This window comes from Carex rostrata, chromosome 6 (assembly GCF_964058835.1).
Source record: "Carex rostrata chromosome 6, lpCarRost1.2, whole genome shotgun sequence".
Lineage (NCBI taxonomy): Eukaryota > Viridiplantae > Streptophyta > Magnoliopsida > Poales > Cyperaceae > Carex > Carex rostrata.
This window is the reverse complement of record NC_135923.1, coordinates 4,810,820-4,836,231: the sequence shown is the minus strand read 5'-3', so window position 1 is coordinate 4,836,231 and position 25,412 is coordinate 4,810,820. Positions and strand designations below refer to the sequence as shown.

At 34.9% G+C, this 25,412-nt stretch overlaps 1 protein-coding gene across 1 annotated transcript; it reads right to left on the bottom strand.

Annotated features, from left to right (window-relative positions):
- Positions 1–4,985: 4,985 nt before the first annotated feature.
- On the bottom strand, positions 4,986–14,271 carry LOC144555187 (uncharacterized). The gene is made up of 9 exons (XM_078303430.1): positions 13,865–14,271; positions 12,991–13,558; positions 11,001–11,109; positions 10,733–10,898; positions 9,756–9,804; positions 9,192–9,286; positions 8,958–9,046; positions 8,542–8,636; positions 4,986–7,758 (listed from the first exon to the last, which is right to left on the bottom strand). Exons 1-9 carry the CDS (start codon positions 14,269–14,271, stop codon positions 6,007–6,009), a joined length of 3,330 nt encoding a protein of 1,109 aa, XP_078159556.1. The 3' UTR covers positions 4,986–6,006.
- Positions 14,272–25,412: the final 11,141 nt, after the last annotated feature.

Below are 25,412 nucleotides of genomic sequence, written 5' to 3'. Positions count from 1 at the left end.
CCCCTGTATGAAGGAAATTATACCCTGCGCCTGGAGCACCAGCTCATCGAAAAGTAGAATATTCGAATCAACCCTTACCCATTCGGTTAATTTTACACCATCACAAAAGTAAAACATCCCGCTTTTATAGGTGTGCAAACAGATCAGATAATATTCGACCGTATTTGAATCCGTATCCAAAAATTAGATACTGATATCCGATATCCGATTATCCGTGCAGATACGGATACAGATATGGTTTTGAATTTTAATTATCCATATTCAAATAGAAAATATATACCATATAATTTAATTTAATATATATTATGAAAATATTTATGCATAAGTTTACAGATATCTAATATCCGATCTGTATCCGTACATATCCGTCAAATATCCGATCCGTTTGCACCCCTACAGCTTTATCTTTATTTTTTTTTAGTTTGCAGTGTTATAGCGAAAAAATATATAAATAGTAAGAACTAATATCATATCATGATGTTATAAATTAAATTAAAGTGCATTAAATAAATGGTAGAGTGGGAATTTTTTAAATGCATTTCCTTGATTAATATTGACATTAAATAGCAAGTCATGAATCATCAAGTTGTAATAAGTTATATTTTTGTACCGAATAATATATTGTATATTTAGCAACAAATATGTTTGTTTCTTACTTTTTTTTCCCTTTTTTTAAGGAGGGACGATTGTTTCATTTCATTATTAGATAACTTCGGTTATTCAAAAATAGAAGATCATAAAATTTTATTATACAACTTTGTAGAAAAAAAAAAATCAAACAACTTATCCAAACAACTCGTATTGCTATACGTGTTATATATTAATTTCTAGTAAAAAACCGTTTGTCAATATAATCAGGAGCGGAACTAAAAATTTAAAATTAAAGGGCTAGAAAATCAAGTTGAGTTTAATTTTATATTATAAAGGGGACTATAGCATATACAAAAATTATAAAATTTAATGAACAAAATTGTAAAATTTTAATTTATAGAGATGACTTGGCCACCTTTTTAATACATTATTTTTGTGCTGAATATAATTTAGTTACACTACTTATATGTTATCATGATAGATAATACAACACAAATTTGCATATCTATGGTTTTGAAATTATTGACTATTTAATTTCATACACAATGATAGAATACAAATTTAAATAGTATATTTATTGAACAGATCTTGAATTATTTCATTTGATATACATAAAAAATTGAAAGTTTTGACAATTCTTAAATGAAAACATGTCAGATCAGAAAAAAAAAAAAAAAAAAGTTAGATCCAAACACAGTTATACAAATTGCCAATTGATCACTTTTCGAAGACGAAGAGAGGCACATAAAACTAAATATATTAAGAATTTGAATTTTTCAAAAACAAAAATTTACATTTGTATCTAAATATTTACCTAATTATGCCACGAATGATTCAAATTGTAATAATTTAGGCAGTTTTTAATTATATGCAGGATTCGAATTGTAAAAAATCAGCTATTTTTTTTTTAGTTATATGTGGTACATTTTACATTTTAGAGAACGAATCATGACAGTGAAAAAAAATGAATCAAACTTGTCAATTTTGTTTTAGCATTCACCGATCAACTATACTAAAAAATAATTTGAAAGAAGGACAAAGATGGCACTGAATTGAATGGTTAGCTTAATCAATTAAACCAGCTTCCTAAAATATTCCCCATAAAAATATTAAATTATACATTAAATCCGATTTTTGTTACAAATTACACGAAACAAATCATGCATTATATTGTTTAAGAAAATACTTATAATTTGTACAAAATATAAGTTTTAATTGTTTTATTTCAATTTATTTATCACTGTACCCATTTGTTGTTGGACATAGATTTGCAAAAATTATAATTGCATAAAATTGATAATTTTCATATTTTAAGATTATCACAAACAAACGCTTACTTTCTCCAGAAACAATAAAATGTTCACAAGAATATAAGACACGTGTTTATTTTATTTTTGAACTAAAAATTTATTTATCTCGAAGAGTATTTGAATGATATTTATAGTTTATCTGTTGAAATTTAATATTGACATTTTTCAAGGTTGAACCGTAAAACATAACGGGCTCCCAAAGACGCTGTTCGTCTCCATTCCATCGTCTGTGTCTCTGTTCCTTTCGAGCGATTAGAACAGCTCAATATAAACTTGATCCAACGGCTTCGTTTTAAATGGAGAGAGATATCCGGTCGGGGACTCGTAGCAAAGCAAGGTAAATTAAGACAGTAACAGGGGACCACTGGGTGGTCCCACTTGTCGGTTTCATTGATCGCTTTTATGAGGTTTTACTTATGGAGCCACGATTAATAGTTTAATACTTGCCTCTAGTGGCGATAGGTAGGCTAATTGTTATTACCTATTCAGATTCCTGTGGCATAGAACATCATTTGTATAACTGACAAGTGGGCCTGAGGCGCAGAACCATCGGAGGGTTATACACCAAGTGGGAGACCGTATCAGCCACAAAGGATCTGATAGGTTAATAGCCAACTTGGCACGATCTAAGCGAGTCAGAGTCAGAGGGCGAGGCGTCGTAAACGCACCAGGTATTATTTGGCACAGTACAGTACCAGAACGCTGGTCCCACCGTCCAGAGTCCTGGTCCAGCTTAGCCAGGTGTCGTTTGTTTGGCGCCTAAATAAATAAATTTATTTATTTATTATTATCTAAAACCGGGCGCTGTTGTCTGTGTGCGTAAATCGTAATTATTGAAAAATTAATCGCCCGATTGAAACCGCGAGCTCCTGTTACATGTAATCAGCGTCTTGATTTCAATCCGGATTCGGATTTAAGCGCGTGAACCCGAAACCCGTTTATACAATTGATGCTTGAAAGCCAAGTCTTAGTTGGCTTGGATTAGATTGCAATCATTTGAATTATGGGAAATACAAAGACTGGTGCAATTTTGGTAACGGCAGTTGTTCAACAAACAGTTTGATTCTCTCCAAGCGCAAGATTTCATTAACAACATTAACGACTACCACACATCTTTTAACCTAAACAAGACTTCAATTCTGCTTATTTTTTAAAAAATAAATATAACCTTCCGTTAGCATTTTCACGAAAGCCCTTTTGAAATTTCTCATTTTTCTTGATCCAAAAAACTATTCCTTTTTAACCCGGAGAAAAATATATATTTTTTCATTGTTTATTAAAAGCATATGGATAAATTAGTATGAGTTGAAACTTGTATAGTTTTTTTGCATTTGAGTTTAAAAAAAGTATATTAGCATTTAAGTTTTGAAATTTTTAATTTTATAGTTTGTTTGTATATTTTTGTGCATTCATTTTTGTGAAGCAGACCGAAATGAACAATTTAAATTTTGACATTTAAAGTTAAACTCTATGTTTTTTTCCCCTTATAATGAATTTAAGGATTGAAAATTCTCTGCGGCATTACAGAGATAAAATAATTTCAACTGGGACAAAAAAAAATTAGAATTTACATTTAAATGTGCTTTAAAATTCGTACGAATTTAAGTGAAACAGTGAGATCTAACTTGACGTTATCAAGTACCGACTTCACACAAAATATATGAAGCGGCAGAATAATTATTCTTAAATTTTTTTTGGGTAAGGCTAAGGTGCTATGGGTTGCATAGAGACCTACAGTGCTACGGCTCAATATTCGAGTTTTCAAAATTCAAACGGTCGATCTGAACCGTTCATCTTGTTCTCCATATTAATATGTGTTTAGAGACCAAATTTTATATTTTTTTGAAATTTTTTACTATTTTTTTAGATAGGTAGAAAATCAAATATCTGAATGGTGCATAATTTTTTAGATCAACTGGTTTTCTACCTATCTAAAAAAATAGTAAAAAAATTCAAAAAAATATAAAATTTAGTCTCCAAACACATATTAATATGAAGAACAAGATGAACGGTTCGGATCGACCATTTGAATTTTGAAAACTCGAATATTGAGCCGTAGCACTGTAGGTCGCTATGCAACCCATAACACCTTAGCCTTACCCAATTTTTTTTATTAGCATGATTTTTTGGCCTTACATACAACTTTTTTGTACGGAAACAGAAACCCGTACTTAGAGAATCTAGAACTCAATTTAAAACATTTTAGAAATAGAAAAATTATGAGCATTCATTACAACCCGAATAATTTGGATAATGATCTATCCTAAGTTATTTCGGAGGAAAAATCCGAAATTTTTATTAATACCACTTAAAGAAAAAAAATTAAAACACTACTGAAATTGAAGATTTTGAAAAAATATCATGACCTCCAAATCAATATGCGACCTCATTCTATGGAGACCGCATATTTACGTTGAGCCCCTCAAAAACTTGATATTATATTACATTTTTGAGTTTTTGGAAGGCCTCAACGTAAATATGCATTCCCCAAAGAATAGGCCACATAATGATTTAGAAGCCCTATTATTTTTACGAAATCCTCGTAATCTGTGGTTTTTTTTATAGCGGTATTAATAAAAATTTCGGGGGAAAAGTATTATAAAAGTTTTCCACCGTGGAAGTCAAATTCAAATCATACTTTTGTAAATATTTTAATTAAACAATACATAATCGTTCTTATTTTATTGCACCATGTCTAGGCAGAATTAGATATCCAGACTTCAAATTTCAAAAGCCTAAATTTATAAAAAAATTAAAATTAAATTACTACTGATTTTGTGAGGTTTGGAATTCATTGATGATGATTAAGTTGACAATCATAATGATCTTTAAAATCAAGCTAAAACGAGTTTAAAAAATGAATTTATAGATGCATGGGTTCCATTTTAAATTTGGGCATTTGGTTCGTGCTATGGATCATGTCAAGGAATAAAAGGATTTTATTTGAAATAAAAGTAAATATTTTGTTAATTGAGTGAGTGATAAGGTGATGATTGATTTTTTTTTTTAATTATCAATTTCATTTGACTCTAAAATTCAAATACAAATGGTTCTTTTTTGGTCAGATGCTGATTTGTTTTTTTTTTTGGAAGCTCGTAGGCATAGATTAAAATTGAAAAATAAGTTTACATCATCACATTCCATTGGTTCTCCCTTGAGTAAATAATTCTAACTCCCAACAAACATACTGGTACCTGACAAACAAATTTGATACCCAAATCAAAAGACTGATACCAAACTGAAAATAAAGTAAAACAACCAAACTACTAAATCCTATTACAACAGTGAATCACTTGTGGGAGTGCCTGTTAATTCTCTGAAAATTCTCCAGTTTAGCATTATTTCTAATTGTAAGTGCGCCACCGTATTCAAAGGGTGTGTACCACTTCCCGATTGACATATGCTTGATTTAATCCCTCTTCTCATGAAAGCAAAAGGGATCTTTCCAAATACAATATTCTGGTGCACCTGACCTCAGCACACTAAGCATATCCTGTGCTGTTTCCGAAGCTGTACTCCACGTGCTATCTTAAGCCAAACCTGCTCTGTTGAAATCTTTACCCTTAGATTGCATCATTATTTAGTCATACAGAAAGGTAATATCATCTCTGGAGTGAGGCTCTGGTAATATGAATAGCGCAGATTGCGCCGTAATACGGATCAATAATTCCACTGTCGAAGTCCGAAATCATTATTTGATAGAAAATCTGTTCATCTACTCAGCTAAGAAAGACTCATCCAGTTATGTCTTAGTTTGCATTGTTTGGTTCGGAATGAAATCTCATAGGATTCACATACTTGGACATAATTATCTTCTATGAGCTTCTCTTGTTTGATGATTCAGGTGGCTTTATTGGGTCGTAAGCATAAGCAATGACATATATGCTCGTCAGGTTTGAGGAGAACTGTGTCTTTATCTTCTATTCTCTCTCTCTCTCTCTCTTTTTTCCCTTTCTAGGGTTTAGTCTAAGTTTCATGAATGCATACACTGAACACAAACTAAACAATAAGATACTGGTTCAGTAATAAGATTTCAGGGCCAGAATGAATAAAATAGAAGCATTTATGAACAACTTTTAGACTCTATCACTTAAAAACCAGCACCTTACGGTATGGTATGGGTAGGTCCCGTCCTAACCCTAACTTTCCCAGCCCTGCGGCTCAACCAGTCAGCAGCCTCAAATTTACCATTGGATCTCATCTTTTGTGCCATTTCTTCTAACTTATTGGGTTCTCCCACCCGACAAAAATCGGCTACAAATTTGTTGTAGTCAATCAGAGGTGCCTTCATGTCTTTGTTTACCATCTCCAATATGTACCTTTCCGCTTCTCTAACTCGACCATGCTGTATATGACCCGCTATAAAAACAGTGTAGGAGTTTGCATTAGGAGAGACCTCTTTCTTGCTAATCTCCTTCCAGACCCAACAACCCATTTCATGATTTCTAGAGAACAACGACTTCATGATCATGTTATATGTGTTGATAGAGGGTTCAAATCCTCTCTGTACCATGCTTTTGTAGACCCGGTTTGCTTCTTCAGGCATGTCGTGGCTCGTCAAGAGCTTGCTGATGGCATTGTAAGTGTGCAAATCAGGTGCAGGACCTGATTCCTCCATTTGACTTAGTAAACTGATAACCCGATCCATTCGACCCGCATTACCAAACCCGGTAAGCAAGCATGTGTAGATTGCAACACTTGGTTCACAATTGGCCACCTGCATTTCTTCAAAAACACTAAGGGCCAAATCCATCTTTCTTCCTGTGCAAAAGGCGCGAATGATTATAGTATAGGTATGTGTATTAGGAATTGGCCCCTTGGCCTTCATTAAATCAAACAGCTTCACGGCCTCTGATCTCTTTTGACCGTAGAGTAACCCTTCGAGCATTATATTATAGGTAGCAATATCGGGCTTCAAACCACGATCCAGCATCTCGTTCCAAACCCGACATGCCTCAACCAGGTTCTTCACCTTGCACCAGCCAGCTAACAGTGCTGTATAAGTTCTAATATCAGGGGTGTACTGGCCCGACATTTTGTCAAACAGCTTATGTGCCTCCTTCCCAAGCTTTTCTCCGGCCAACATATCCAACAAACAGTTGAAGGTCTCCAAACCCGCATCGAACCCAAATCTTTTCATGAGTTGAAAAACCCATAAACACCTTTTAATCTGACTGGAAGAAGAAAAGGAGTGGATGGCAATTTTGAAACTTTCCAAGGACAACAATTGCAATGTTCCCATTTCTTCCAGAAGGTTCGCCAGGATTTCGAACTGCCGGTTTCTACCTAACACATTGACCATTTTATTGTAGGTAACAGGATCATGCGCAAAACCGGGCACAGACCCGGCCCAGCGAAAGAACCGGTAAGCCAGCTTGTGGGCATGGTGAAATCTATCTATGACACTGACAACTAGGGACTGTGTGGGGCCAATGCCACACTCAGTCAGCAGCAAGTCCATGTCACGGTCAGAGGTTAACGACTCATTGATAACCTTACACATCTGCTCCACCTCCAGCTCAACCTTATCGGGTACCGGATCTGGTTGAGAACCCAGATCCAAACTGGAATCTTTGTTGGATCTGGTTGTCAGGTGGAGCAAGAACGCTTGGAGAGGAGGTGAGAGAGAGAAGGGAGGTAGCAAAAGAGGCGGAGCTCGAAAAAGAGAATGAAGGAAGTGACGATGACGAATCCCTGTACTAGTAAAAGTGATGGCAGCTGCTGGTATAGTTCGCAGTAAATTTGTTGCACAACCACTGTAAAAACCAGAGATGCCATCTTTGTAACGAACCTTTCTTATGCAATCAATTACGCCTTTGTACTTGTTTTCTTGATGGAATCCCTGCTCTTGCACCACCTAACATTTTAAGAAGTTCTCAGAGGCAAATAAAAAAAAGGTAGACATGATTTTGGTGACCAGATAGGCATCTGGGAAGCAGCCTCCAAAAAACCTCAGTATTCCCTTTTTGGTTTATTATATGATTTTAACAAGTATACCATTTCGATTTAATATCATGTTATACCTTATTCCAATCAACTAATTTTGTTTATTTTCACTCATTAATTTTCATAACAATGATCATCGAACAGCAATTTTTAAATTAATAACTCTTTGTGCAAAATCCAGAAGGAAAAAAAAAATGTTCAAATTAGAAAATTAAAATGGCAGACGTTTTCTTAATCTCTTACGTAGTGTGTATCAAATTTGGGCCGATTTGAAAGATGTTTAGCCTTCCACCAAACAATTAAAAAAATTTTAAGGTCTGGGTGAAATGTCCACTAATAATTTGGATTAAATAAGAAAATGTTTACAATTAAGCTATACAGTACAATCCCATTATAAAGTGATGACAAATTTTTTAACAGTGGAGTTAATTACTTTATAATGGATGACAAATAAAAATACCCACTTTACTTCAATTTGATACGCGCTGTCAAAATAATTAAGAACACATTTGCAACTGTAATTTTCAACTACAACAATATTTTTCATGATATCAAATTGATGCACCATAAAAGTTGGATATATGCTAGAATTACCCTAATGAATAAAGAGAGGGACAACAAAAACCTACACTTAAATCCCTCTAAGAGGAAAAAAAAAAACTAAACACCATGAATATAGAAAGACATGAAGTACCTCATGAGGGTATGTCAATGTGGAAGCGATTATTTTTGAGACCGATGAAGCAATAGCAACGTCACCTGAATGTAACGAGTCTACAGTAGTGTTATATGCATAAAGCAAAGTCATTGTAATTTGGATGTTTTATTGTTTTTCATTTCTTCATTCAATACAAGAAATGACACTGAGAAAGTAATTTCTTTCTTGTCTTATTCTGAGGTCTTGACATTCCTGGCCTGGATAGTTATTGGTTCTCCATTTTTTCTTCTTCCTGGTTCTTTTTCTCAGAAAAGAATCTCTGAATCCAGATTTTTACAAAGCCCACCCATTGTTTGATTTTTTTTGGGTGTTTATTTGCTATCCTTTTTTCTTATGTTCCATCAAACTATATTATTCTATGCTGTTTTCATTAATATACGAAGAAAGGGTACCTCTCTGTGCAAGATAAAGTTTGATTTTTTCATAAATAGGGAACTGGATGGCCACATGGCTGATACCAGCCAAAGCCAGAACAAGACCACTGTAGAAAAATAAAAAGGAGAGAAATCACAATTTAGCAACAATAATTTGAATGGATATGAAATTTGCAGTTCTCGTGATTTTAAATAGAATAATGATAATGGTAATAATAATAAGAAAGTATACTAATAATAAAAATAAGGTACCTGTATAAACCTCTAACGCCTTCTTCATGAGCTATTCGTCTAAGAGCATCTGTTATTCCTTTGTATGGTATGACCCCAATTCTCATTCCTTGAGTCTACATTCAACGGATATAATAAGTAGCATTTAGTAAAACAAGTTTTGTCCAAAAAAAAAAAAGATTAATTTCCAGTACTCATCAACACATTAAGTGGTGCAACTGCAAAAATCATTACAGCATATTCCAAAATATTAATGGTGTTAGGAAATGGGAAGTACTACAAACTAGAAGCTAGTAGAAAATTTTGGTTTGACTATTTTAATTCGGTTTTAACCGGACCAACCATTAGAACACCCCTACCTCCAACTATCCTTGATTTAAGGAAATAGCTAATAAAAATGAGAAGGACTAAGAGAAACACCAAAAAAGTATCAAAAATGCTATTGCAGCCAGATTGCAAATGCTATCACGAACATACTGGTAATACCTGGCTTCTACAGTATGATTTGTAGCAACTAGCAACAAAAGCCCAATTATGCAAGCAAAGATTACAAAACAAAAGATTTGGAGCAGAGAGTAGACTAACCATTTGAAGACAACAAGCTCTTGAGCTGCTCGTATATGCTAAAATACACCTGGTATAATACAACACCATGCAATAAAATAAAATATAATAACTGAAAAAATTATTCAACTCAACAAATTTTCAAATCCATCACCAATAGGTGCATGACATAAACCAAATTTAATGTTGGTACTGAATATTAAGAATAAAAATAAAGCAGGAAAAGTCAGACAAGTGGGCCTAAAGTCCAACAACTTCCTGTTTGGTCCATGGAATTCAAAGTTGCCAATTTAAACTACTGAATTCAAACTTTGTGCTACAGAATTACATAAAATAAGGAATATTTCCTGTAGACTTTGCACACACACATTATATCATGCATGCTACTAAAAGCATAAGGACTGCAATACATACTCCGATAAGATATGAGAAGTGTTTGAGTATCACTCATTCCTTCATTAACTTCAAATGGGGAAGGAGGGATCTTTCGATGCTAAGCATTCCTACTTTTTGCAACCTTTATCTATAGCAGATCAGAAACTTAATAGGCATAATTCACAAATTTTAAGGAAATTGAGGGGCATGATATGATGTGATGTTCTATGTTCTAGCTGGGTATATGCCTAGGTTTTCAGGGTATTAATTGATGAAATTGTCACAAAAAAAGAAAAATATATCCATGCATGATGAACTAGAAGTTTACCCAAAAAGCATGTTTTAAAGCATACAGAAAAATATTTACGGAAGAATTCTCACCATTTTAATTTGTCCAGGCAAACATACAGAAACTTAGATCTTTATTTTGTACTCTCCAAACTAATTAGGTAACTGATAACTCAAACGGAGCAAATAAAATTGAAGCTAACTCCGCACAAACATAGCAGTTCCCAATTTTAGTCAAATGAGAGTATCAATATCTAAAATCCAATGATCAACACCTTTGGTCTTGTTTATAACACTTTTCATGGGATAAGTTTAAGGATCCATCAGATAAGTGTCATTCCCTTAGCGTCAATAATTGCCTGATTAGGAAATAATTGTTCTTATAATTACTTGATTCCAAATTTGAAAAGCACTCACCTTTTCTACCAGGGGGCAAACCCTGAACTTGTAATCTTGTTTTGATTACATCCAATGGACAAACGAAAGTCGCCGCAATTACACCTTGTTCATAACAAAATTGATTCAAATTCAATAAATCTCAAAAGAAAATTAATATAGATTAACAAGAAGTAAACGACATTTTAAACAACTACAAAATCGTACCTGCGGAAGCACCAGCTACGGCATTAGAGAAAACGCCCCATGTCGAAGGATCAAAATTATCGCGCACCACACGAAAAATCAAACTTAAACCGAGCGTTGTGATCCGATTCTAGGGTTTCCTCTCTCCAGACTCCAGAGGAATCGATCAGACAAGCAAGCTCGCATGGCCAGAGAAAAGAATTCGAATAAATCTTCTCCTCGAGGAGGCGCGAAATAGGAAGTGAAGAGGCGCCGGAGACTACTTTAGGTTATGGTTTGTCAGTTGTCACGAATTAGTTCAGAATTGATTTGTTGCAATCAAGCTAGGTTATGGTTTGTCACGAATTAGTTCAGAATTGATTTGTTGCAATTAAGCTATGTTGCATGGATACGGATACGGATATCATATCGGATACGATATGAATACGGTGATACGGCAATTTTTAAAAATCTCGGATGCGATACGCCTACTATACATATTAATATTAATTATATTATTAATTCAATATTTATATTATATAAATTAAATATCAAAATCTTCAATAAAGTATTTTATGGCCGTTATATATAATATGTTACAATGTAAGAACAATAAAATTAAGTTACTGCAGTGGTTGAGCCGTTGAGGTTTATGTCCGTTTACCCTCAGGACATGGGTTTGATTCCAGCTGGAGAAGGATTTTTGCTTAAAATTTGCTGGTCTATGCTTGGTCTATCTGCGGCGTGCACACAGAAGAAAAATGGCCGGTGCACACGCGGCTCACAGATTTCTAAAGGCGTATCCGATCCGTATCTGACAAAATGAGTCGTATCGTCGCGTTTCAGTGATTATCGTTGACCGTATTAGACTGTCAAGGATATGCCACGTCAGCTGGCGTATCCGATACATATCATGGCCGTATCGGGTGCGTATCGGATACGGTGCCTAAAGTGAAGTACCGGAGTAACATAGCAATCAAGTGACTTAATTTTCTATTTGTTTCAAATTAGTCATCTTATAACTTAATTGATTGTTTGAAATTTAAAAATAAAAATAAAAATATAAAGTATACTTGAAAAATAAAATCCCATTTTAACCCTACTCTTATTTAGTTTTAATATTTAGCTTAAAATTTCGAATACTGCTACCGAGAGGTATTCAAGTAGCAATTTATCTTTACTTTTTTTTTATTTAACTTTTTAGTTTGAAATGTTAGAAAGCAAGATGCATGTTGCATTTTTGTTTTAGATTTTCACCGACGTTAAATTTAATTTTGAAGTCATAGTTTCCTTAATGCAATAAATATTGCTGTGATCTTAACTTTTTAAGTTTTCCTGTACCCTGCAAAAGTGTTCTGCTAAACTAGGAGCCGATTTGTTTATTAATTGAAAATAAAAATAAAAATATCGGTGGTATTTTTGTTGAAAACCAAAATATAAGTAAAACATAATTATTTATTTAATCTAATTAACTAAGAAGATAGAGAAAAAAAATTTGTGGAACGGATTAATTTATTCTATCCCACATTTTTTCCCTCTACTTAACGCAACAAGAAGGAAATTATCCCTCAAAATTAATTGTCAATTTTCGCATAAAAAAATCAATTTCCCCATTATAATTAAGAGTCATTTTTTTTTCAATCCTTTTCAGTACGGTTTGTAGGCACTTTTGAAAACTAGACATGATATATCATATATGTTTTTTAGTGACAAAAATATTCTTCCAATGAGAATACTTATCTTAGCATTTAGATTCGGTGAGGAGTTAGCGAGATCAGCAGCTAACTAAAGAGTTCGAAATAGCTTTTTTTTTTTTTTTTTTTTTTTTGAATAAATACCAAGCAGTGGCTGCCAGGTTTTGCATTAATAAAGTCAAAGAAAGAATACACACCACATAGTCAATCCCTACAAGTCAGTAGCCCCATCACTAGCATAACTCCATTCAACTTACTAAGACAGCTACAACTCTACTAGCAATCAGAACAGTATAAATGTAAAGGCCGTGTATCTATGTTTGTATTAGTCTTCATGCCTGTCTATTTGCACACGACCTTTCCCATAACGTGGCCTGCCTCACAATCCACATCGCAACCCAGTCAATTGGGTCTTTCTTTCCTTCAAAAACAATATTGTTCCTTAGTCGCCAAATCGACCAACAAGCTGAAGTAAAAAAACACTGCCATTTCCCTGTCAGAACTTTGCAATGCCTGACCAGGTTTGATGATCTACACCATACTTGCTGTACCGAACCACCCTGTACCAGTATGGTACTGTGAACAAGTTGCGCCACTTTGACCCAACTACTTTGGCTATACTGACATTGGAAAAACATATGCAGTGATGTTTCCAAGACCCCTAAATTGCACAGGGGGCATGAGTTGTCCGGCAGATGAAAATTCCTTCGCATTAGAACTTCTCTCATCAAGAGCTTGTCTTTAAGGAGAAAGAAGACAAAGATCTTGGCAGAGGGGGTAATTGCATATTTCCAAATGGTGCTGAATTCCCATTTAATTCGGCCACCCATTGCCAAAGTCTGATAAATGGATTTAGCACTATAAATACCCATGGACTCCCATTTCCATGTCAGTTCATCCACTTGCCTATCATGCAAGGCAATGGTTAAAGGACGTTGTAAAAAAGTATCTTGTAAGGAGCATGCTTGGTTGATACATCTACTTCCAATTGGTGCCAGAGGCATCTCACCCCAATGGTAATACCAATAGGATATCAAACTGTCATCACCAATACTCCATGAAGTGGACCAATTAAAGAGATGCTTGATACTGATGAGGTCTCCCCAGAAAAAGGAACCCTGTTTCTACCATAAAGCTGGGCCCACAACAAAATTCCCTTGCCAACTTATTTTCACGATCATCTCAGTCCACATCTATTGCGGTTCTTTGTACCCCTTCCACCACCATCTCATTAAAAGGGAAACATTCCTTAGATATAGATAAGCCAAACCTAGGCCCCCTACCTTCTTTGGCAAACATGCAACTTCCCAATTACAGAGAGAAATACCCCTTCTCTGATCTCTTGATTTGCCCCACAGGAAGGTTCTTCTCGCCTTATCAATTCTGGCTAACACCCACTTAGGTAATTTGAAGCAAATCATATAATAAATGGGTATCATGGATAGAACCGACTGAACCAATTCCATTCTGCCTCCCCTAGATAGCATTTTTGATTGCCATCCTTGTAGTCTTTTCTCTACCCTCTCAGCCAAAGGCACAAATAATTGTTTGTTGGGTCTTTTTAGGGTCAATGGCATACCTAAATAGGTCACAGGGAAGCTTGTTTCTTTGCACCCCATCACGGCTTGGATCTACGGCAGATCCACAGAATGGATATTCAGGGGAATAAAATGTTAGTGTAATAATCTAGAAGTTAATAATACGATAATTTATCATAAAGCTTTGTTCATGAATTGGATGATTAATATCATTTTGTTGCCTTGAGTATTATTGAATTTATGGATCATTTCGAGTTCATGACTGAAATTGTGAAACTCCATAATATAGATAATATATACTCTTAAAAAGTCACTGACCAAGGTAATTAGCAGGAACACTAATTACCACGATAAGGTTAGTATGTGGATTAAAAGATGGTTAAGTTTTACAAACCATCTGACACGAGATGTCATTTTAATCACATAGATACATGTTCTAGGAACATGGTATTTGACAGACCCCGAATGAAACATTAAATAGAATTGTGTTCGTGTCATTTATGTTTTCATTCAGTGTCAAGTTCTACAGTATGAGGTATTCATCTTTCCTACTAAGAAATGTATATGTGTGATTGTTATCAAACGCTGTTGGTAAAATGCAGTTATAACGGTAGCTCTTCGGTATACATGGCTTAGCTGAGATAGTGATGGTTTACCAACAATACTATTTGTCCCTCGTATCTCTATACGAGCTATAGCATCACTGGGCCCCTTGATAGAGTAAGATTATCTGCTAGCGGTATAATTACAAGAGTAATTATATTTGATAATCTACTCAAGATCAAGAAAAGATTCAGTTAGCAAGGATGACACACATCTACCTTGAAACTAATCTGATAGCTATGAGACAGAAGAACAGACACAAGTAAATTGTTTACTGGATCGTGATATTGTACTGTACAGCATCATCTGTGTAATTGGATGTTCATGATGTGTTTCCAGATGCCGCTCATGATTATAGAAGTTAAAACAGTTTTAACTCTGTTTACCAACATAACACAGATTCTATTGGGTCACACCATATAGGAGTTAATCGGAGAATCTTATTGTGATTGATTATAAATTGGTTATGATCAATAGTAAGATGGTTATAATTAATTATACGTGTTATAATTAAATTATAAATGTTATGTAAAAATAACAAGCAAAAACATTGGTTAATTTATAAACGTGTGTGACACGTTGTATAAAAGTTAACCGGTTAATTTATAAATGTGCAGGACACGTTGTATAAATTACCGAAACAAACAACCGCAAGAAAAATATATATAATTGTTCAGAATAATTATACGAATATTATTTGTATTCGGGCTGAGGGCATTCGGGTCCTTTCAGATTCGTCCTTATCCGCATGACATGTCATTGATCCTATCCAGATGACACGTCATCGATACTGAAACAAACAACTGCAAGAAAAATATATATAATTGTTCAGAATAATTATACGAACATTATTTGTGTTTGGGCTGAGGGCATTCGGGTCTTTTCAGATTCGTCCTTATCCGCATGACATGTCATCGATCCTATCCAGATGACACGTCATCGATCTTATCCGCATGACATGTCATCCTTATTCATTCAATGGCATATCTTGTAAATAGGCCGAACTTGGAGGGCATTTTGGTCTTTTGGCAACCGACTCTAAACCCTATAAATAGGGGTGGAGGGGTAGAGAGATAAATCGCTAATTCACTCATACCGTTTTGTGTCGAAACGGATCGGTATTTTCTCTCTTTCTCGGTTTCTCTCCCAAATAGTGTTTCGGTTGAGAAAAGAAAGTTATACGTAGTTGACGTATAATCTTGCGAGTTGTTGTGAAGTATATTTACGGGATCGATGAATAGTGTTTTACCGAATTTCGCGGTATGTCAGTTTTGCTTATTGATGAAACTGAGCAACCAAAAATTCGTGTTTACAGGTTTTCGTCTTTTTCCCGTGTATAGTGTTTTTGCAGAATTCCGCGGTTTACGGTATTTCTGGCAGAAGAAATAAACCGCTCTCCGGTTAGTCCTGGTGGATGACCGATAGAGGTATCACACGTGTGATACTCCGAGTCGATTCCTTCCCTGGTGAGGCTCTACTCGCTCGGTCTGCATTCCAACTGTGATTTGGAAACAAGGTATAAATATGCTATATTAATCTATTTAATTGGTAAGTAGATTAAAGTTTTAGAAATCAATCATGGAGTAGATCTGTAAAAAGGATTAAATTGGGTTTTGATACCAAAGGAATACTGAAGGTGGACCGCCTTGGAAAGTTTCCTGACATACCCCGTTTAATCCTGAGCTTAAGTTGGCTGTAGAAATTTTTGTTCTACGGTCATTCCGCAGCTTAAGCCTAAACGGGTTTTGGTTAGCACCGTGAAACCCCAACATAAAAGAACTCTTGTCATAATTCACCTGTAAACCGGACATTGCCGCAAATGATCTCAATATCAGTTTGAAAGATATAAGTGTGTCCAAGTCAGCCTGCGCAATAACTGCCGTATCATCCGCATATTGCATTGCCACCACTGCTTGATTGATTTTATTTGATAAGGGTCGTTGCAAAACCGAATTGGCCACTTGAACCATACGTTGGAAGACATCAACGGCCACATTAAAGAGCATTGGCGAGAGGGGATCGCCTTGTCGAAGGCCCCTTTTGTGAAAAAACAGTTCTGATTCCATCCCGTTGATGCACACCTTTGAAGAAGATGAACACCACAATGTTTGAATCCAGCCTACCCAACGTTCCGGGAACTGTCTTGCTCGGATGACCCTAATTAGGAAATCCCAATTTATAGAATCAAATGCTTTTCGAAAATCAATTTTGGCAAACACAGCTTGTTTCCCCGAGTGCGAGATATGTTGTATCAGCTCGCGTGTTGTGACAAAGTTCTCCGATATTTGTCTTCCGTGAATGAAAGCTGTTTGATTTGAAGAAATGAGGTCGGGTAGCAACAGCCGCAGTCTATTGGATAGGATTTTGGAAATCAATTTGGGAATTAGGCTAAGAACGCTGATTGGGCGGAAATCTGAAGTAGTGATTGGAACCTCAATTTTGGGAATCAAGATTATGTTTGCTTGATTGAAAGGCCGAAGGTCTAACCCACCATCATAGAACTTGAGCAGGATTGAAAAGATTTCACCTTTAATTTCATTCCAATATACCTTGGCGAACTCATTTGGAAGCCCATCTGGGCCAGAAGCTTTGTTGTTTGCGAGTTGTTTAACAGCAGCCTCCACCTCTTGCAATGTGAAATTGACAGCCAATTGATCAAGGCAAGGGTTAATTGGGTATAGCCTCTCTGCAGTGAATGGTAATACAAGCTGATCCGTTCCCAACAGACTTCTCATTGACTCAGTGAAGGCATGCAAGATCTGAGGCGGCTCTGTGACTAGGCAGCCATCAACTTCCAGTTTTGTAACTAGGTTCCTTGATAAGCGGGATGATGCAAAAGCATGGAAGAACTTGGTGTTACGATCACCATTAGCTAGCCAGTTGCATCTAGATCGTTGCTTCCACTTCAATTCAATATTATTCGCCAACTCAAAGGCCTTTTCCCTTATTTTTAGTCTCAATTTGAATTCATGCTCAAACAACACTCTCTTCTCTTCAATTTGATCAAAGAACAACATTGTTCTTTTACAACGATCAAGAATTCTTTCCATTTCCCCAAACAACTCCTTCTGCCACAAAAAGAGAGCCCTCTGTAAGAGTGTCACCCTGTCATGGAATGCAGCGATCGAGCCTTCATTGGTATCAGATAGGTTTTCCCAAACCTGCTGCACCATGGTTTTAGGTAATTGGTATCTGAACCAAAAGAGCTCCATTCTTGGGTTTCTTCTTTGTTGTTGTACCCCTTTGCAAGTGAGCACTAGTGGGGTGTGGTCAGAGACAAGCAATTCTAGAGCCTCCAGTATGACTACCGGGTAAGTGGTGATCCACTCCGTTGAGACAAACACACGGTCTAGTTTGGAGAAGGAAGGCACCGGTCGCTTGCTTGTCCATGTGAAAGATCGGTTTTGTAATTGGATATCACTGATACCCGCATCCGAAATGAACCCATTAAAGAGATCCATCAAGGCAAAGCTATGGTTGCCGCTTGATCTGTCAACAAGCCAACGGGTTAGATTAAAATCACCTGATAGGATCCATGGGTGGGTATTTAATTCGGCATAGAGCCGCAATTCCTTCACAAAATCTCCTTTGAGAGCATCAGCTATTGGTCCATATGTGTTTGTGACACAAAATTCCTTGTCAGAACCCACTTTCTTTAGCCGAACTGACACTGTATGTCTAGTTGACCAAGAGGATAATAATTGATAAGAGTGCTTCCATGCAATAAGAGTACCACCTGCCGAGTTGATTGCTAAATTATACACCACGTCATTGCTGAAAAAAGAAGGTAAAAAACGCACCGCATAGGCAAAATCCATTCTATTGCATTTAGTTTCTTGAAAAATGACTACATCACATCTCGACTTTTTAATCACATTCCGAACCACATTGCATTTTTCATCTCCACCCAATCCCCTCACATTCCAACTCATTAATTTAATTTTTTTTTCTAACATTAAGAACATAATAAAAATGACTAACAACTGATCAACAATTATTCAATTATTCTGCCTCATCCCCAGACAGCAAGTCTTCATCTGAGTCAAAGTCTAGTGTTGGCCCTTCATGTTCTTGAGATGGATTACCTCCTTGTGAATTGTTTAGAGCCGCGTGACACCTTTGCATGTTGTCATCTTTTAGGGCCCGAGAAATATCCTCAGATCTTAGGCCACAGCCCATTCCCAACTCAGAACACATGTCGTATTGCACTGCTACCTCAAAGAAACCTGAAGGATTTAAATTAATCTCGGCCCTGTTGGAAGGTTCCCTTTGACTGGGCTGCTTGGGCCTATTAGTGTGTTTAAAAGAAGTTTGTTCTGGAGGAACTTGAAGATTTATAAGTCGGCCTATCTTAGGTTGTATTTTTGCAGGCCTGTTAGGTGCTCTCTTGGGCTTGGGCTGAGTCGCCTTATTTTTTGAAGGCCCCGGTTATCTCCCACTGATTTAAAAGTTCGAAATAGCTAGTAACTCAATTTTTCATTGGAATAACATAATAGCAGAGGTTAGTTGCTATTCAGAACAACTTTACCCATTCAAATCAGAATAGAGATCGGAATAGCTCCCTAGCTAACTTGGATTAGCAGTATTCTTCTATAATTCGAACGTATTTGATTTATGAATCGGGAGCAGTTTGATGTTTGATCAGTGTCGTTAGATCCTCATCAAGATTTACACAGGCAGCTTTAGAATTCCTGCTTATCAAATGTGTATAAATTTTGAACACCTCCAATCGGTCATCGGACCCAATATGATACGCACAAATTTTGACTGTTAAGCTGGTATCGTTACCAGTTCTGTCTGGTTATATAAAAAGTATACATTTGTAAAGGTAACATCTACTTTAGTATCCCTCCTGGTTTCCGATTATTTTATTAATCGAGATAAAAAATAAAATATCAAGGGATTGATTTGGTAAAATTTTGATATCTATGTAAATCGGGATTGATTATCCTGTCTTGCGGAACGGGACAATTTATCCCGTCTCACTAATTCAAATTCATAACTCCGCTAAATTAACTAAGCAGCAAATAAAAAAAATTGTAAGACCAGATAATCTATCCCGTTCTACAATTTTTTTCTTCTTCTTTCTTCTTAGTTAATAAATTAAGCAGAGAAAAAAATATTTGTGGGAAGGGATAATTTATTTCGTTCCACAATTTCTTTTTTATTTCCTCTCTTCTTAGTTAATGGACTAAGTAGAAAAAAAAATGAGACGGAATAAATTAACCCGTACCACAATTTTTTTTTCTCTCTTCTTAGTTAATTATATTAAATAAATAATCCCGTTTTACTTATATTTTAATTTTTGAACAGAAATACCACATTATTGTGATATTTTTATTTTTATTTTCAACTAATAAAAAAATCGGCTCCTAGTTTAGCGGAACACTTTTGCAGGGTACAAAGAAACTTGAAAAGTTAAGATCATAGCAATGTTAATATGACTTCAAAATTAAGTGTAACGTCGGTGAAAATCTAAAAAAATGTAACACACATCTTGGTTTCTAACATTTCAAATTAAACAGTTAAATCAAAAAATAAATATAAATTGCTACTTGAATACCTCTCGGTAGCAGTATTCGAAATTTTAAGCTAAATATTAAAACACAGAATTATATAGTAGATAAATAAGAGTAGGGTTAAAATGAGGTTTTATTCTCCAACTATACTCCATATCTTTATTTTCGTTTTCAAAGTTCAAACAGTCAATGTGAACCACTCAACATGATATCCATGTTAAAATTTGCTTAGAGACTAAATTTTATATTTTCTTTGAATTTTTTTTACTATTTTTTTAGACTGGTACAAAATCACTGTTTTAGAATGGTCTAGAAGCAGTGGTTTTGAACCTATCTAAAGAAATAGTTAAAAATTTCCCAAAAATATAAAATTTGGTCTCTAAGCACATTTTAATATGGATATTATGTTCAGCAGTTCAGATTGACGGTTTGAATTTTAAAAATAAAAATAAAGATGTAAAATATAATCAAAGCCCATTTTAATCCTACTCGACAAATAAAGAGCAAGAATTTAATGCGGCATGTATATATAGTAAAATGAAATTATTTTCCCGAGTTTTTTACAAATATCCATTTTATAAAATAATTTAATAAAAATAATCAGGTTCCGGGTGAAATTTTAAAAATACTCAAACTGCTGAAAAAATTTGCGGCTCTGAATTTTTATTCCCACCCGCGGAAAATATTTGCGGCCCGGGGTATAAATAGGCAGGAGCAGTGGTTTCTCTCTCCTCTCATTTCATTTTCTCAAAATATCTCTCTCTCCTCCCATCCTAATTTTCTCCTCTCTTCTCCCAATTTGCAAGTAAGTCCCTATATTTTTTAAAAATTTCATTTGTAGTGTAAAAATAGTTGTAGATTAGTCCAATTAAGTTAATAAGGTACTAAAATTAGTGTTAATTATATTTAGTTAGTTGAGTTAGTGCTAATTAGTTATAATTAGAGTTAATTAATTACGGTACCAATTTAGTGGTAATTAGTGTTAATGTAGGTACCAAAATTATTTGTAATTAGTGATAATTAAGGTACCAAAGTTAGTTTTAATTTTATTTTGAATTTTATAGTCCAAAATTTTACATAATTAGCGTATTTTAGCATATTTTAGCATATTTTTACCGCAATTAGCGTATTTTAGCCAATTTGAGTATAGTTTTGCTTGTTTTAGCATATTTGACCTGAATAAGCATATTTTTACTGTAATCAGTGTATTTTAGCAAATTTTTTTACTGCAATTAGCGTATTTTAGTAGATTTGAGTATAGCTTCACTTGTTTTTGTTATTCTTAATTCACCGCTAATTACTCAAAAACTGATAATAATTGCAATTAAAAGTAAATAAATGAGTTTAGAGAAATTTGACACGCGGGATGATAATAGAGTTTAACAAAACAAAGGTCTACGTCTCCGGGGCGTCACAACCTCTTCTAGGTGCGCCTTTCTATACCAAACAAGAAAAGTTTACAACTTGTGAACCGATGAGCCCTTACAACCAAGGGAAGTCACACGGCCAATTAGAGATGAGAGCCGGCGAGCCCTTACAACCAAGGGAAGTCACACGAACAACTCAAGAAGAGAACAAAGTCTCTAAATCAATGTTCGCAAGAGAAACACTCAAAAGCTCACTCTAACCTAATATAACTCAAGATTAGTGAAGTGGATTTGAGGTTGTTTGAGGGATATTGAAGTTTTAAGCTCTCACAACAATGGAGGAACTCAAGCCCACAAAAAATAGGTTTTTGCAATGTTAGAGGCGGCTAGGTTACTTTGGGAAGAAAGCCCTATTTATAGAGACAGCTGTTTAATGAGTTGTTTGACTTAAAACGTTACCAATGTTTTAGTTCAAAATGCAATTTAGGGTTTCAATTTTCTGATAGCTCAGTAAAACGTTACCAAGGATTGTAAAACGTGATCAAAATCAGAAATTTTTGAAGTTTGGAAATTAATTAAAACGTTACCAACTTTTTAAAACGTTATCAACGTTTTAAAACGTTACAGCTTTTTCCACAAACGTTATAACTTTTTAAAACGTTACAACCATAACTTTTTAAAACGTTACAGCAACATTTTCGATTCCTTTGACTTTGATTGAGTTGTTTCACAATATTTTCTTAAGGTATAATCGTTATAACGTTTTACAAATGTTACCAACGTTTTTATCATGTTGAAACAACATCAAAAACACTTTACCAAGTTTAAAATATTACAAATTAAATTATTGATAAATATCTTCATGATTTCTTCAGTTCAAGTATTCTACATTGCAATTCCAATTCGGCTTGAACCTACATAATTCTAAAATAAAAGAAACCGTAAAATTCAATAATTGTATGTTTAGCAAATTAGTCAAATAGACGAAAAAGATTATTGCTAGAATAATAGTTTTAGCATATTTGACCCGAATAACATATTTTTTTTTTCATATTATAGTATATTTAGCTTATTTTTACCGCAATTAGCGTATTTTAGCATATTTGACCCGAATAATTTTGTTTTCCCATATGAGCGTATATTTAGCATATTTTAACCGCAATTAGCGTATTTTAGTAGATTTGAGTATATTTTTGCTTGTTTTAGCATATTTTATCCGAATAACATATTTTTACCGTAATTAGCGTATTTTAAGCCAAGTTGAGTATATTTTTGCTTTTTTTAGCATATTTTACCCGAATAAGATATTTTTTTTCATATTAGTGTAATTTTTACCGCAATTAGCTTATTTTAGCATATTTTGACAGTAATTAGCGTATTTTAGCCAATTGTAGCATGTCTAAATTTTTTTTCAACGTAGGATGGCTAGGGGACGACCTACGAGACCACCACCAGCCGACCCTGTTGATGAGCCCATTCCTGTGAATAGCACGGAATATTTCAGGCCTTTATTATGGATGAGTCACAGTGAGCACCGAGTCTCATTGGCATCCCAAGAGGTACTTTATTACTTTTTTCTATTTTTAAGTTTAAATTTTTTCGAGTTCTCGTATTTTCAAGTTTTTATGTTGTTTCTTTTTTTCAACGCAAAGTGAGGACATTGTAGATGTCAGGAGTCGGTTTTATGGTATGCAGTACTACTCGCAGATGGACCCGTATCTACGAAATTTGGGGTTGTACCATTTGGTCGATATTTTGGAGGAAGAGGCTAAGGCAATTATGTCAAGTTAGTTAAAATTTCCCCCTTCGGTAAATTAAGTCAGTTAAAATTTATTGGTATCCTTGCAGGGTCCTGCCTACATGCTGGCATGCTGCCACCGCCTGAGCAGCATGAGTCTCCTGAGATCCAGCCTACGCATGAGTCTCCTCCACAGATCGACCCTGATTTCCATATTAGCGTTGATTTTTTTTATCATCCTTCGCTCAGCCGTATCCAGCGAGGGCTCATGATTGGGAGGCCTCTGGTAGCGGGACTCAGCCTGACTATGCGTCCCAGCTTGCGGATTCCATATTCCATACCCCCGCCGCCGCCAGCTACCCACGCGCCCGAGGATCCATGGAATAGAGCACTCATGATGAGTCGAGCCCGAGGATGAGATTACACCAGCTCGCAGAGCGCAGGATGGAGAACTACAGTGGAATGAATGGCGTCGTCAATTTTCCAGAGAGAACAGGGGTAGACCAGCTAACCGTTTCACCCCTTCAGAGTTCCATTGATAGAGAGTTTTTTTTTATAGTTTTAGTTCAGTTTAGCTATGTTATTTTTTATTATGTTTTAGTTTAGTTTTATAGTTTTTGTTTTAGTGTAGTTTAGTTTCGTTATGTTTTATTATGTTTTGGGTTGAGTTATGTTATATTTTTTTTTTATCGTTTTATGGTAGTATTTATACAACAAAAAAACATTACACTAAAAAATAAAAAAATAACAACCAAAAAGTAAAAAATAACAAAAACACAAAAATCACTTGTTAAGTTCGCAAAGTTAAACAACAAAATAAAATTAAGAACAACAATACGATATATTTTAAAAATAACAAAAATTAAAAAATTAAATATAATGAAAAAACTAAATGCATTGCAAAATAAAAATTGTTTCGGCTCTGGTCGAACCATACCATTTTCTGCACTATCCAGGAACAATCTGTTTCCGCCAGGAACAGAACCTCCTTTAGCAGTTCGGGTAATTTTTAAGAGCTGATATCTCACGATCTGTTTGGAGATTTTTTATGAAACTTCACAATCTTGTTATACGATGTCAAGACTACATGTCGGTCAATTTTCATGATTTTTGGAGATGTTTTGCTATGTTAACCAGAGGAGCAAAGTTGGGCTCAGAGAACCTCCTTTAGCAGTTCGGGCAATTGTTGAGAGCTGATATCTCCCGATCTGTTCGGAGATTTTTTGTGAAACTTCACAGTCTTGTTATACGATATCAAGAATGCATGTTGGTCGATTTTCATAATTTTTGGAGATGTTCTGCTATGTTAACCAGAGGTGCAAAATTGGGCTCAAAGTGAACTACTTTAGCAGTTCGGACAATTTTTGAGAGCTGATATCTCACGATTTGTTTGGAGATTTTTTATAAAACTTCACAGTCTTGTTATACGATGTCAAGACTACTTGTTGGTAAATTTTTATGATTTTTGAAGATGTTTTGTTTTGTTAACCAGAGGTGCAAAATTGGGCTCAGAGTGCACTCCTTTAGTAGTTCGGGCAATTTTTGAGAGCTGATATCTCACGATCTGTTTGGATATTTTTTATGAAACTTCACAGTCTTGTTATACGATGTCAAGACTGCATGTCGATCAATTTTCACGATTTTTGGAGATATTTTGCTATGTTAATTAGAGATGCAAATTTGGGCTCATATTGCAAATTTATACCCCCGGGCCGCAAATATTTTCCCCGGGTGGAAATAAAAATTCGGAGTCGCAAATTTTTTCAGCGGTTTGGGTATTTTTAAAATTTCACCTGGAACCTGGTTATTTTTATTAAATTATTTTATAAAATGGATATTTTTAAAAAAACTCGGTTGTTTTCCCGTGATGTGATTATAATATGCAAGCATTTTTTGGTTGGCAAAACCTTTGTATGTGCCAATTGATACCATTTAATTACTCATGGCTGAACTTTACTATTTTGAAAATTAGAGCAAAAAAAAAAATCATATTAT